At 40.2% G+C, this 14,533-nt stretch overlaps 1 protein-coding gene across 2 annotated transcripts in view; it reads left to right on the top strand.

Annotated features, from left to right (window-relative positions):
• Window positions 1-14,533, top strand: part of AHCYL1 (adenosylhomocysteinase like 1) — a 50,868-nt gene that overhangs the window by 21,403 nt on the left and 14,932 nt on the right. For both annotated transcript variants that reach the window (XM_060201923.1, XM_007529354.3), the window contains exon 2: window positions 12,432-12,543. In XM_060201923.1, coding sequence (XP_060057906.1) covers window positions 12,432-12,543 — 112 coding nt within the window. The remainder of the gene's footprint in view (window positions 1-12,431; window positions 12,544-14,533) is intronic.

Genomic DNA, 14,533 nt, shown 5'->3' with positions numbered 1-14,533 from the left:
GTGGTGCAAGGGATTGAACTTGGGGCTTTGGAGCCTCAGGCATGAGAGTCACTTTGCATAATCATTATGCTATCTACCCTCTGCCCATAAATAATCTTTTTTTTTTTTAATCATTTTTATTTAGACTCAGTATGCATTAACAGTTCTATGAGTTGACCCCTTAACAAATAAAGGGCAGGGTTTGGGCGGTAGCACAGAGAATTAAGTGCACATGTCACAAAGCACAAGGACCAGCATAAGGATCCCAGTTCGAGCCCTGGCTCCCCACCTGCAGCGAGAGGTCACTTCACAATCAGTGAAGCGGTCTGCAGATGTCTGTCTTTCCTCCTCTCTCTCTCCCCCCTCCTCTCTTGATTTCTCTCTGTCCTATCCAACAACATCATCATTGACAACAAGGGCAACAAAATGGGGAAAAAATGGCCTCCAGTAGCAGTAGATTCATAGTGGATTCACTGAGCCCCAGCAATAACCCTGGAGGCAAAAAAATAAATTAACTAAATAAAGGGAAAGAAAGCTGCTTTCCCCACCCCTAGCGTGCTCCAAAGAAGGGTGATAATATGGACTCATGAAGTTGTTTTTTAATTTTTTCTTTTCTTTGAAAGGGCGGATAGCATACTGGTTATGCAGACAGACTCTCATGCCTGAGGCTCCAAAGTCCCAGGTTCAATTCTCTGCACCACCTTATGGTGGTTATGCTGAGCAGTGCTCTGGTAAAAAAAAATTTTAAAGTCTCCGTGTTAGTAGCATATTAACTGTTGTGTCACTTAATCCTCATTCAGTTCTGTTTTCTTTTTTTTAAGATTTATTTATTCCCTTTTGTTGCCCTTGTTTTGTTGTTGTTGTTGTTATTGATGTCATTGTTGTTGGATAGGACAGAGAGAAATGGAGAGAGGAGGGGGAGAGAAAGATAGACACCTGCAGACCTGCTTCACCGCCTATGAAGTGACTCCCTTGCAGGTGGGGAGTCAGGGACTCAAACCGGAATCCTTCTGCCGGTCCTTGCGCTTTGTGCCATGTGGGCTTACTCGCTGCACTACCGCTGGTCTCCCAGTTCTGTTATCTTATCTGTGAAGGGTAGAAGAAATATTTAATTCAACAGTGTTTGAGAAGTACAAATCCTTTATACAATACATATATGTATGGCTCTATACCACTAATGTCAAGTTATAGAATACTTTAACTAGAAGGTCATAGCAATCTAGGCCATTAGTATGTTCTTACTGTTACTGTTGGTTTGTCAAAAAGGTCATGACGTGTGTGTGTGTGTAAATGAAAAATGTGTCATGAGGGTGGGGGTAGACAGCATAATGGTTTTGCCAAGAGGTCTCATGTCTGATGCTCTAAAGTCCCAGCTTCAGTCCCCCATACCACCAGCCAGAACTGAGCAGTGCTCTGGTTTAAAAAAAAATGTGTCATGACTTTTCAGACAACCCAATAGTAAATGTGGCTTCAAACTTGTAATCATTGTCTAGTAAAAGTGACACTTGGTACATTCAGATGGTCTTTATCAGTGAAGCTTGTTCTTAGCCAAAACTTAAACAAAAATGGTATGAAAAAATATTTAGATCAGTAATGTTCTAACAGTTAATGGTAAAATTTATCAAATGGCTTTTCCTACACAAAACTTGATTTTGACTTTTGGTTTGCCATACAGCCTAAATAAAGCAAATGTTCTTTTTATCACTATTTCTGTCCACTTTGCTCATCAGAAAATGATTATTCATGGGAGTCAGGCGGTAGAGCAGCAGGTTAAGCACACGTGGCACAAAGCACAAGGACCAGCATAAGGATCCTGGTTTGAGCCCCCCAGCTTCCCACCTGCAGGGGAGTCACTTCACAAGCGGTGAAGCAGGTAAAAAGAAAAAAAGGAAACAATTATTCATAAAGTTATAGGTCAGGAAGCCAAAGTTTGTATTTTGGTCTGGCCTGGGAGACAGAGAAAGAAGGGGGTAGGGAGCTAGCTGTTAATTGTACTGTATTTATTCCAGAGAAATAGGTAGCTCTTATGTTTTGCAACCCTAGAGAAGTTTTTAGCCAATGATTCCTTTCAACCAACATTTCTTACAGGCTAAAGTAATGATTTCATACTGAGACTTTTATCTAAAAAATGTGTTAATTTAGAAAGGGTGGCAAAATGTTTTCTAGAATGAAACACATTATGTTTATTGTCTTTAATATTTATTTAATTTGATAAGATAGAAATCAGGAGGGTTTAGGGAGACACCACTCATGAAGCTTCCACCCAGCACATGGGGAGTGGGGACATAATAACTCTACTCAGTGTGCCGCCACCCAACCACAATATGATTGACTTTTAAAAAATCACTGGGCTAGGTGGTGGTGCACCTGGTTAAGCACAAACACTAAAAAATCACTATAGCTAGACTTCTAGATCAAGGAAGATTTTTTTCATACATGTCTTGTTCCTTCTTGTTAGGCCAAGAAATTATACAGAAGACATTTATTCACTCTCATGGCCACTTTCTCTACCAAGTGTACCACCACCCAGCCCCCAAATTATGTTTTTGATATGAGTAATTATCTTTGATAGATTCTTGTTTGTAAATTATGTCTGTAGTCTTTTCTAGAAATTTAATATTTATTAGTTTTTTTTAAATATTCCCTTTTGTTGCCCTTGTTTTATTGTTGTAGTTATTATTGTTGTTATTGATGTCATCGTTGTTGGATAGGACAGAGAGAAATGGAGAGAGGAGGGGAAGACAAGAGAGGGGGAAAGAAAAAAGATAGACTCCTGCAGACCTGCTTCACAGCCTGTGAAGCGACTCCCCTGCAAGTGGGGAGCGGGGGGCTTGAACCGGGATCCTTACGCCGGTCCTTGTGCTTTGCACCACCTGCGCTTAACCCACTGCATTACCACCCGACTCCCTATTTATTAGTTTTTAAGAGGTGCGGAAACTAAAGTTAGCTAAAACAACAAAGTTTCACCTTGTCCTTTGAACTTGAAATTTTCCAGTCTAACTACAAAATAGATTTGGAAAGGTCTTACTGACCTAATCACATGTAGAAGCAATATCTGTTACTGCATAGTACTATTTAACATTAGATCATGAAAGTCAAATTATTTTATTTAATATTTGAGTTTTGATGACTTTCTCACCTGATCCTGTACTTTATGGGAAGTAGGGGATGATGACTAAAAAAATCTTAATATAGTTCCTGTGTAATTCTCCTTTGTTGTATGTTAACCCAAGGTCCAGAAAACTGACCTGCATCCACTTGGCTATCACTTACTGAGAACTATTACAGTTCTTTTAATATGTGCAGCTTGGCAAGTACTTAAATCTTTTCATCTCTGAGATGACTCGCATTTAGGGTTCAAGCAAATAATTGAAAGGGGCCTGAATTTGTAAGATATGTTTGACTTTTTTTTTTCTCACCAGGGTTATTACTGGGGCTCAGGGCCGACGTGACAAATTCATTGCTCCTGGCAGCAAGTTTCCCCCTATCTTTCTTTTGCTGATAGAAATTGAGACAGAAGGGGTTGACAGAAAGGGAGAAAGATACCTGCAATACTGCTTCTCCACTCATGAGGCTTCTCCACTGCAGGTAGATGCTGGGAGGCTTGAACCCAGATCCTTGCCCCTAGTACTCTACCAGTATACTACAATCTGACCCCAATATGATTGACTTTTAAAATCACTTTAGACTTCTAGATCAAGAAAGAATATTCATACATGTCTTATTCATTCTTATTAGGCCAAAGAATTATACAGAAGACATTTATTCACTCTTGTAGTCACCTTTCAAGATGCTAGACTCTACCAATTGCTTGCTTTTCTTGTTCACTTTCTTCCATAGAAACTCATTTAAGGGGGCTTAGTTAAGGTGGTTCAGTGCACATAGTGCAGTGCACAAGGACTCCAGTTCAAGCCCCCTTCTTCCAGCCCCCACCTGTAGTGGTGAAGCTTCATGAGTAGTTAAGCAGTGCTACAGGTGTCTCTTTGTCTCTCACTCTCTATTCCCTCCTTCCTTCTCAGTTTCTCTGACTCTATCCAAAATAAATAAAAAGAAAATTCATTTAAGGAATACAGACTTAGCTGTTTGTAAGCAGTTTCAAGTTTTGATCTTGAGCATGCCAGTATTTCTTTTTTTTTTTTTATTAAAGAAAGGATTAACAAAACCATAGGGTAGGAGGGGTACAACTCCACACAATTCCCACCGCCCAATCTCCATATCCCACCCCCTCCCCAGTAGCTTTCCCATTCTCTATCCCTCTGGGAGCATGGACCCAGGGTCATTGAGGGTTGCAGAAGGTAGAAGGTCTGGCTTCTGTAATTGCTTCCCCGCTGAACATGGGCGTTGACTGGTCGGTCCATACTCCCAGTCTGCCTCTCTCTTTCCCTAGTAGGATGGGTCTCTGGGGAAGCTGAGCTCCAGGGCACATTGGTGGTGTCTTCAATCCAGGGAAGTCAATGCCAGTATTTCTTGCAGTAAGTTTTTCCATTTTAACTTGTGAACTTCTTCGAAAGCCAAGATAGACTTTAGGGGCAACTGTGGGTGGATGTTGATGCCTTTGCATCACAGTCATGTAAGGTGAACATAGTAACCTGGCTCAGTCTTTTTAAAAGTAAAGATTTTGTTGGGGGCCAGGCGGTAGCTCAACGGGTTAAGCACACATAGTGCGAAGCGCAAGGACTGGCGTAAGGATCCCAGTTTGAGCCCCTAGCTCCCCACCTGCAAAGGTTGTCACTTCACAGGCGGTGAAGCGCAAGGACCATGTAAGGATCTGGGTTCGTGCCCCAGCTCCCCACCTGCAGGGGTGTTGCTTCACAGGCAGTGAAGCAGGTCTGCAGGTGTCTGTCTTTCTTTCCCCCTCTCTTTCTTCCCCTCCTCTCTCCATTTCTCTCTGTCCTATCCCACAACAATGACATCAATAATAACTACAACAATAAAACAACAAGGGCAACAAAAGGGAATAAATAAATAAAATTTAAAAAAATAATAATAAATAGTCTAATGGGGGCCAAGTGGTGGCGCACCTGGCCGAGCATACATGTCAAAAATAGTCTAATGTCGCATGCTTCTTGATACAATGCAGAGTGAAGTACACAGCATTATCTGTGAAGTTACCTTGCCAGCATTTTAACCTCTTTCCAGTCAAACCTTAAAGGTTTGAGTTTACAGAAACATTCTGAAATTTCAGAATTTAAGTGATTTCATTAGAGTCCATCAGTATCACAAGGGGAGGAAAAATAGGACAACTGTTCTAGATTAGCAGAGACATAAAGAACCCAACCTCTGCATACATTTAGTGAACCTTGATGCCATTGAGAGTTGGAAGACTTGAGGCTGTTGGATCTACCACTATAAAAGATATTCTTGGTAGCCAGGCAATGATGCAGTGGGTTAAGCACAGGTAGCACAAAGCGCAAGAACCATCGTAAGAATTCCAGTTCAAGCCCCCTAGTAGGCCAGGGCTCTGGGAAGCGGGGCTCCAGGACACATTGGTGAGGTCATCTGTCCAAGGATGTCCTGTTGGCGTCATGTTAGCATCTGGAACCTGGTGGCTGAAAAAAGAGTTAACATATAGAGACAAACAAATTGTTGACTAATCATGAACATAAAGGCTGGAATAGTTCATATGAAGAGTTGAGGGGGGTCTCCGTTTTATATATAGTTAGTCCTATTTTAATTATATTCCAATGGGCCCATGACTTTTTTTTTTCCTGAGCCTGACATTTGATATGGCGGTGGATCCAGGTTATTATCTGGGGAGATGATGTCATGGCTGGATCAAATGGGAATCTTTACGTAAGATGAGGTGTGTGCTCAACCAAGTGCACCACTGCCCAGATCCTATTCATAAGTTTTCATGTCTGCAACCTTTTTTTTCCTGAGAATCTTGAAAGTGCATGTGTATTATGCAGAGAAGGAAACCAAAAGTAGTTCATTCTAGGCCAAGAATATACAGGTGTTCATCATACTTTTGTCTTAAAGTACTTAAATGTTCAAAATTATGATAAAGTAAGAAGAACAAATGCAGCAGTAGAAATAGAGGGGAATTTTGATGTTATCATTGAAGTCATGGGTATTTTTCAGGAACCTGAGTTACTTTCATTTCACTTGTACCAAAAAAAAGTTGTGACTTATAGTTGAAGATAATTTAATTTAATCTAATGTCAGAATAAAAGGATGAATGGCATATTTTCATACAATAATTGTAGCAGATTGAGGATGAGCCATGCAACTGGACAGTAGACTGCTAAGGAGGCATTAAAGCATAGTCTGGATATGTGTTGCATCCTTAGTTTTAAATCTAGGTGTCAATTGGAGGACCCGTTGCTCATTTTTTACTAGAATAATTTAGGAGGTCAGTGAAGTGTAATGTTTCATATGAAGAAAAGTAGAGCAACTAACTGATAAAGCTAAGACCTCTTTTGCAGTTTTTTAAGCTTTGTTTTCCTTCTCCACCAGTTAAGTGACTTAGCAGTGTGGGCCCTGATGCTCCCAGACCCCTTCCTCCCACCAACACTGACGAAGATTAAGTTGATACCATTTTGAACAGAGTGCTGTTTCTACTGTGAAAGTGAATTCTAGCATTGTGTGTTTACTGTATTCTGTTTAGACACAAACTGATGGAGATGTGTATTGTGATTGGCCAGTTTCCCCCTCCCTGCCCCTCCAAAAACCCCTGGAACCATCTAGGGAAACTACAGACTTCACATTAGAGACAGGGAAGGGGAAAAGGGACCAGCAAAAACCCACTGCGTCTCTAAAGAGACAGTTTCTGCACTGGGGCATAGAGGAAGTGACTGAGGTAGCTCTGGATTTAACTCTGATGTTGACTCCCTTGAGGTAAATTGTTTTCTAGAGTTGTACCATTTGTTGGGAAGGGGAAAAGGATGTTGTCTTCTTTGGGAAATTTCTTTCACCTAGTTAAAAGTCCAAAAGAATTTCATACTTTTAAGTCATTCTTATACACATATTGGTATCCATTGATAAACTGTTTCTTTGTATTCATCTGAATGATAACACTGATCACTGATAGGTGTCAAAAAAAAGGTTTTTCACCTGTTAAAACTGACAGCCATACCCTCTTTCTTACCTCTGAAAAAAAAAGAATGGGTATGGCAAGAAGATGGCTCAACTGGTAGAGCAAAGAATTCTCATGTCTGAGGCACCTGGTTTGAGACTTAGTGCTGCATGTACTGGAGTGGTGTCCTAGTTTCCCTCCTCTTCCCTCCCCTCCCTTCTCTCCCTCCCTCCCTCCTGGGTTATCACTGGGGCTTGGTGCCTGCATTTGGAATCAACTGCTCCTGGTGGCCATTTTTCCATTTTATTGGATAAGAACAGAGAAATTGAGAGAGGAGGGGTAGAGAGAAAGGTAGACACCTGCAAAACTGTTCCGCTGTTCCTGAAACTTTCCCCTGCAGGTAGGGAGCAGGGACTCAAACCCAAATCCTTGCTTGGGTCCTTGTGCTTCGTACTATGTGCACTTAACCGGGTGTACTACCCCTCTCCCACCCCATGTAAAACTCTGCTATCTAATATGAAATAAATAAATAAAAAGTCTTAAAAATGGGTAAAAGTTTGGAATCTGTAAGAAAAAGAATAAATTAACCAGAATATGTGTGTGAGAGAGATCAGAAAAGATGAGGGAATCTTGAAAGGTATTCTAGCATATTGCTTAGTAGTTAGTCTTACTAAAATCTTAGCTTACAGTCATCACCTTCTTGCTCAGTTAACTGTTAGCACCTTGATAGTGTTAAGTAAGAAATATGCTATTATTTCTAAACAGAAAAATCAACATGCATAGTTTGCTAGAGGAAACAGTGGAGCAGATCATGTAAATTTGGGGAATTCTTAATAGTGTGCCAGATGAAGGATGTTGACCCTTCAGATAACCCTCTGCAATAATGTTGCAAAAGGATGCCTTGCTCACTTCTAACCTATGCTTTCTTTTTTTAATTTTTTTATTTATTTCTTTATTATTGGATAGAGACAGAGAGAAATTGAGAGGAGAGGGAGAGGGACAGAGAGACACCCGCAGCTTTGCTTCACCACTCATGAAGCTTTCCCCCTGCAGGTGGGGACCAGGGGTTTGAACCTGGGTCCTTGTGCACTGTAATGTGTGCGCTTAACCAGGTGTGCCACCTCCTGGCCCCTAACCTATGCTTTCTTAATGATTTATTTTCCTAATAATTGCTGTTTACCTTTGAATCTGGTTCTTCACCCACAGAAGGGAGCTGTTACGAGGAAATTAAAAGCTGTTAGATAGGCATGTGAAGTAAGTTTAATAAGATGACTTACATAATCTCTCATTTATGTAGACCTAAGTTAAATAAAGATAAAGCTGTTAAGAATTCAGTATCTAACACATTCCCTGAAGAGCAGTAAAATTCGATGCCAGAGACTTACACTGTAATCAGAACACATCTGCAAATTTTAAAGGCCTTGTCCCTTAAAAAGCTCTTTCCTGGGAGTCGGGTGGTAGCGGCTTAAGCGCATGTGGCGCAAGGTACAGGGACTGGCGTAAGGATCCTGGTTCAAGCTCCCAGCTCCCCATCTGTAGGGAGGTCGTTTTATAGGCGGTGAGTCAGGTCTGTAGATGTCTATCTTTCTCTCCACATCTCTGTCTTCACCTCCTCTCTCCATTTCTCTCTGTCCTATCCAACAACGATGACATCAGTAACAACAGCAATAATGACTACAGCAATAAAACAAGGGCAACAAAAGGTTTAATAAATAAATATTAAAAAATAAAAGCTCAATCCTGGAATAGCACTGGTTTCTTAGTGCCTCCCAAATGTGTTGGCTAAAAGAATATAATACTCTATGACTATTATCTTGATCACCATCCATTGGCCACAGTGTCGTATTATAGTTCTGATGTTTTTAATTTTTTTCTGATTCAATAGCCAGCAGGCAGAATGGTGAGACCTAAGAGGGTAGGGTAGTGAAGCTTGTGTATGTGGAAGTAAACTTTGAAGCTTCTAATGAGAAACACACAACAGTTTTTCTTCTCTGGAAGCCTATAAATATTTTGATCACCTGTGATCCCTTTTTCTTGCTAAGTTCTGTACAGCAGTTCTTTCCACTGTCACTAGACTTATCATTAAGTTGTAGAAGTACTGTGCCCCAAGTAATTTCTTTAGTGGAGCTTGACTTTAACATTCTCTGTATCACCATTGGATTTATAGTCAACCATTGGATAAATTCAGTAAATATATGAACATCGAAAAACCTATGTTAAAAAATTATTTTGCCTTTGGATATTCACTACCCTATATATCTTTACCCCAAACACACCATCCTAAATCATACCTAGGTGTAGCATTCCCTACGGATTTAGATTTGGAGAAACAGTAAGAGCAACCCATTAAGACTACTGATTAGAAGAAATGATGATAGAAACATAAACAACTTTGCCACCATTTTGGATATTATTTTTAACTAAATGATTATATGTGCCTTAAATGCAGTGAATTTAGCCCAGTTAGAAGACTGTTAATTGAGATCTTGTTTCAATGAGAGATAACGTGTCATAGTCTGGAAGGCGGATAAGGCGTTGGACTCTAAAGCGTGACATCCTGAGTTCAGTCCCCGGCAGCATGTGTACCAGAATGATATCTTGTTCTTTCTCCTATATTTCTCATGAATAAATCAAAATCGTTTTTAAAGTGGGGAGAGAGATATAACATTTGATATCCAAAAATTGCTTTTGGCAGTATTATTTTTATTTAAGACGTCAAGATCAACAGCACTCCAGCAGCTATACTTCACTGTGGGGAAGACTGCTAGCTCTAGTGAAGGCAGTCAGTGGAACTGTTAGGTCTGGAGGAAACTGACCTGACAGCTTCTCCTCAACTTGTAGTTTGGGATGGGAGAAAAGAAAATTTCCATGCATCTTAGAAATAAGAACAACCTTATTTCTAAGGAGTAGGGATACCAAAGAGCTGTCTGTTATAGACAGCTATTCATCCACCTATGACATGACTTGAGTTAGCATTCTGCCTACTTTTATATCTGGACCACATTCATTACTTGAGAGATGGGGCAGGAACATTTCACTGAATGTAAGCTGCTTGCAACACAGTCCAATATTTTTAGGTAGGAAAAGATTTGCTAAGCTTTAAGCTTAATTAATGATGAGCTATATTAGTGTGTGGTGGGATTATGACTATTCCTTCACAGGTTGCTGAAAAACACATTTCTGTCTTGCCATAGTACCTTTCTTTTTTAAGTTTTTTAAAATACTTATTTATTCCCTTTTTGTTGCCCTTGTTTTTGTTGCTGTAGTTATTGTTGTTGCCTGTCTTTGTTGTTGGATAGAAGAGAAATGGAAAAGAGACAGGGGAGAAACAGGGAAATGTGGAGGGAGACAGGGGGGAAACATAGATACTTGCAGACCTGCTTCACCACCTGTGAAGCAACACCCTTGCAGGTGGGGAGCCGGGGGCTTGAACCAGGATCCTTACACCAGTCCTTGTACTTCGCGCCACGTGCGCTTAACCCACTGTGCTACCATCCGACTCCCGCCTATTTTTTTATCTGAACTGCTAGTGTTACTGTAGTTCTACCCTCACCACCAGGTAGGTGATATCTGGGAGTATATCCAGAACCCCTTAAAAGAAAAGAAAAGAAAAAAAGAACAGGGGAAGAAATAAATAATCACAAGAGAAGCATAGCTTTTAAATCATCTGCCCATGGCAGGGAGCAGGACAGCTATTGGAGGAAGGCTGCCTCTGGAGAGCACTGATGGCAGTGGTGGTCTCTCCACTGTACCTTTACTGCCATCAGAATTACTGCATGTTGGGTCAAAGTCAGTATCGGAGTTCTGGATTAATCTTCAAAAAATGTGCATAGAACTAGATGTAGTCAGATTATGAAACTCTCAGTTCAGGTTCTCAAACCGTTCTATTTTTCACAAGACTGTAGTTTATTTCATAAGGACTTACCAGGGGCCAGGTGGTGGTACATCTAGTTGAGTGCACACATTACAGTGCACAAGGAACTGGGCTCAAGCCCCTGGTGCCCGTCTGCAGGAGCAAAGCTTCATGGATGGTGAAGCAAAGGGATTTATCGAAGTTTAAATAAGAAATCAGGAAGAGTAACAGAAGAAAATGTTTCATACACTTTTAAAATATCCATTAATTTGTCTATAAATACTGCTTATGTTAACCTTTTCAGTTTACCAAGTCATTTTTCTCCTTCAAATTACTCCCAATTAGTTAGAATTTAACTATAGTGTGTATGTGCTTTTTTTTTTTTTTTTTTTTTGGTTTTCATCAGGCACAAGAACCCAGGTCCAAGCAGGTCTGAAAGTGTCTGTCTTTCTTTAGCACCCTCTCTGTCTCCCTCCTCCCTCTCAATTTCTCTCTATCCTATCTAAGAGAAATAGGAGGGGAAATGGTTGCTGGGAGCAGTGGATTCATAGTGCCGGCACCAAGCCCTAGCAGTAACCCTAGTGGCAATTAATTAATTGATATTTTTATCAATATATTATATTTTGCTGGATATAGAAGCTTCCAAGTATATACTACATTGGCTTTCTGGCATATAGTTGTGTAATTGGTTCTTGGCATCTTAGCCCCCACTACTAGGCATCTCTTAGTAATTTTTGCTTAAAATAAGGCCATCATTCCTAACTTCCAGATAAGGAAGCATTGCAAGAGAATATTCTGAAAAGAAAGAAACTAACAGAAACATTATGAGATTGTGCTTATTTTTTGAGAGCTAAGAAGAATGGTTAACAATTTAATATTGGGTAAGGTTAGATAGTTTAATTGTTATGCAAAGAGACTCAAATACCTGAGACTCCAAAGCCCCAGGTTCAATCCCCACATGACCATAAGCCAGAGCTGAGCAGTGATATGGCTAAAAAAGTTTAAGATCTTATGATCTGGGAAGGTAGTGCAGTGGATAAAGCACTGGACTCTCAAGCATGAGGTCCTAAGTTCAATCCCTGCCAGCAGATGTACCAGAGTGATGTCTGGTTCTTTCTCATAATAATAAATAAAATTATTTTAAAGATTTATTTATTTATTAATGGGAAACATAGGAGGAGAAAGAGCCAGACATCATTCAGGTATATGTGCTGCCAGGGATTGAACTCAGGATCTCATGCTTGAGAATCTGATGCTTTATCCACAGTACCACCTCTCAGACCACAAATAATAATTTTTAAAAAGAAAAAAGTTTAATGTCTCAAGATAATGAGAAGGAAATTTCATGGCATATGGGAGTAAAAGTTTGAGAAGTTGAGTCTTAACACACACACACACACACACACACAAATTCTAATGAAACAGTTGGGAAGTCAAAAGAGTAGCCTGTGCCTTGCCTCATTTCTAGTGACAGAGTAGGAGCCACATGATAACATAACCTTTAGGGAAGACAATGCATGTATGACCTTTAAAAGGAGAACATTTCATCGAGTCCTTATAAATTAACCTTTAATTGTCTTATAGCAAATCCAGTTTGCTGATGACATGCAAGAGTTCACCAAATTCCCCACCAAAACTGGCCGAAGATCATTGTCTCGTTCCATCTCTCAGTCCTCCACTGACAGCTACAGTTCAGGTTGGTATGAACTTTTTTTGTGTTGTGTGTGTGTTAATTTTTTTTATTATCTTTATTTATTGGATAGAGACGGACAGAAATCAAGAGGGAAGGGGGTGACAGAGAGGGAGAAACAGAGAAACACCTGAAGCCCTACTTCACCACTTGTGAAGCTTTCCCCCTGCAGGTGGGGACTGGGGGCTTGAACCCAGGTCCTTGCACATTGTAATCTGTGCGCTCAACCAGGTGCACCACCACCCGGCCCCTGGTATGAACTTTTAAGGCCTCTTGGATCTCCCTTCCTTGTTGCATAATCTTAAGTAATTCTCTATGCAAAACTCATCTAGAATCTGGAAACACCTCATGTTGATCTCCCCATCTTTGTGCTGAAGGTTGATGATGCCTGGTTAGTGGTAATACTCCTGGCCAGGCTTGTAACTGGGGAAGCTTTTGACATCTTAAGACTCTTTTTCCCCCCGACAGTCTCTGTGTGTAGTCTATGGTGTGTGTATGTGTGTGTGTGTGTGTGTAATTTCTCATTTCCTTTTATAAGATAAACTGTCACATATCTTTTCCCTCTTATCTCTAAACTTTTAATTATAACAATAAAGATTCATATTTTGGCTCCTTTTATTTAGTAGGTTTCCCTCTGTTGAAATGTCCTCCCCTAGTAACTTTGGGAATGAGAAAGATTGAACCTTCCACCTCCCAAAGATAACCACCATAGTTCTCTGTCTTAGAAGCAGTTTACTTGCTTCTAGATTTTGTTTTGTTTTGGTTTGATTCAAGTTCATAACACAGCACTTTAGAGTATTTTTTAAATCTTAGTGTTATGGTTAAATTGTCCAAGTGGGAGAGATAACCTTTAGTAGTATTTGTATTATCCAGTCAGAGGGAGGCCCTTGTACTGAACTCTGAGAAAGGCCTGATATATCAACAGATACAGTATTCAGAAAAACATTAAATTTGGAGGGAAAAATAGTGACTTGAGAGGTAACGAATGATTATTAAATATCTTCTTACCCTTCTATTTAAAAGGATATATTCAAATTTTTTATGTGAAGCTGTTTTTTTTTTTTTCTTAAGATTTTATTTATTAATGAGAGATAAGAGGGAGAGAGAAAGAACCAGACATCACTCTGGTACATGTGCTGCTGGGAATTGAACTTGGGACTTCATGCTTGAGAATCCAATGCCTTATCCACTGCACCATCTCTTAAGTTGATTTTTATTATTTTTTTATATTTATTTATTTTCCCTGTTGTTGCCCTTGTTGTTTTTTTTTTGTTGTTGTTGTTGTTGTTATTGATGTCGTTGTTAGGACAGAGAGAAATGGAAAGAGAAGGGGAAGACAGAGGGGGAGAGAAAGATAGACACCTGCAGACCTGCTTCACTGCCTGTGAAGCGACTCCCCTGCAGGTGGGGAGCCAGGCACTTGAACCGGGATCCCTACGCCAGTCCTTGCACTTTGCGCCATGTGCACTTAACCTGTTGCTCTACCACTCAACTCCCTAAAGTTGATTTTTAAGCTTGAACATTGTGGGACCAGTAGATGGCTCACTCACCTGCTAGAGCACACACTCCACCATGCGCTAGTACCCAGTTTTGAGGTCCAGCCACCATAAGGGAGCTCAAGCATGGGGGAAGCTTTATAAGCAAGCAGTGGGATGGTGCCACAGTGTCTCTTACCAAAAAAAAGTTCACTGGGAGAGTTCACTGGAAGTAGCAGAATCATGCAGGTAGGGAGCCCCAGAAATAACCCCAGTGACAAAAAATAAAGTCAGACATCTCAAGTGCTCTCAGGACTGGAAATAGAAGCAGAGCTGTTCATTTTTTGTGTCTTATCTTTCCATCTCAGTATTCCTCAAGTATAACCTAATGTAAAATCCATTAAGTTGTCTTATCACTTTCATCCATATTAGTAGTTCTTAAAGTGTAGTCCTCTGATCAATAGGATCATTTAAGATCTTACTAGAAATGCTAATCTTTTGTTCCCTGGAGACCTGCTAAA

Source organism: Erinaceus europaeus, chromosome 11 (genome assembly GCF_950295315.1).
Source record: "Erinaceus europaeus chromosome 11, mEriEur2.1, whole genome shotgun sequence".
Classification (NCBI taxonomy): Eukaryota; Metazoa; Chordata; class Mammalia; order Eulipotyphla; family Erinaceidae; genus Erinaceus; species Erinaceus europaeus.
This window is presented reverse-complemented; position numbering and strand designations above follow the sequence as displayed.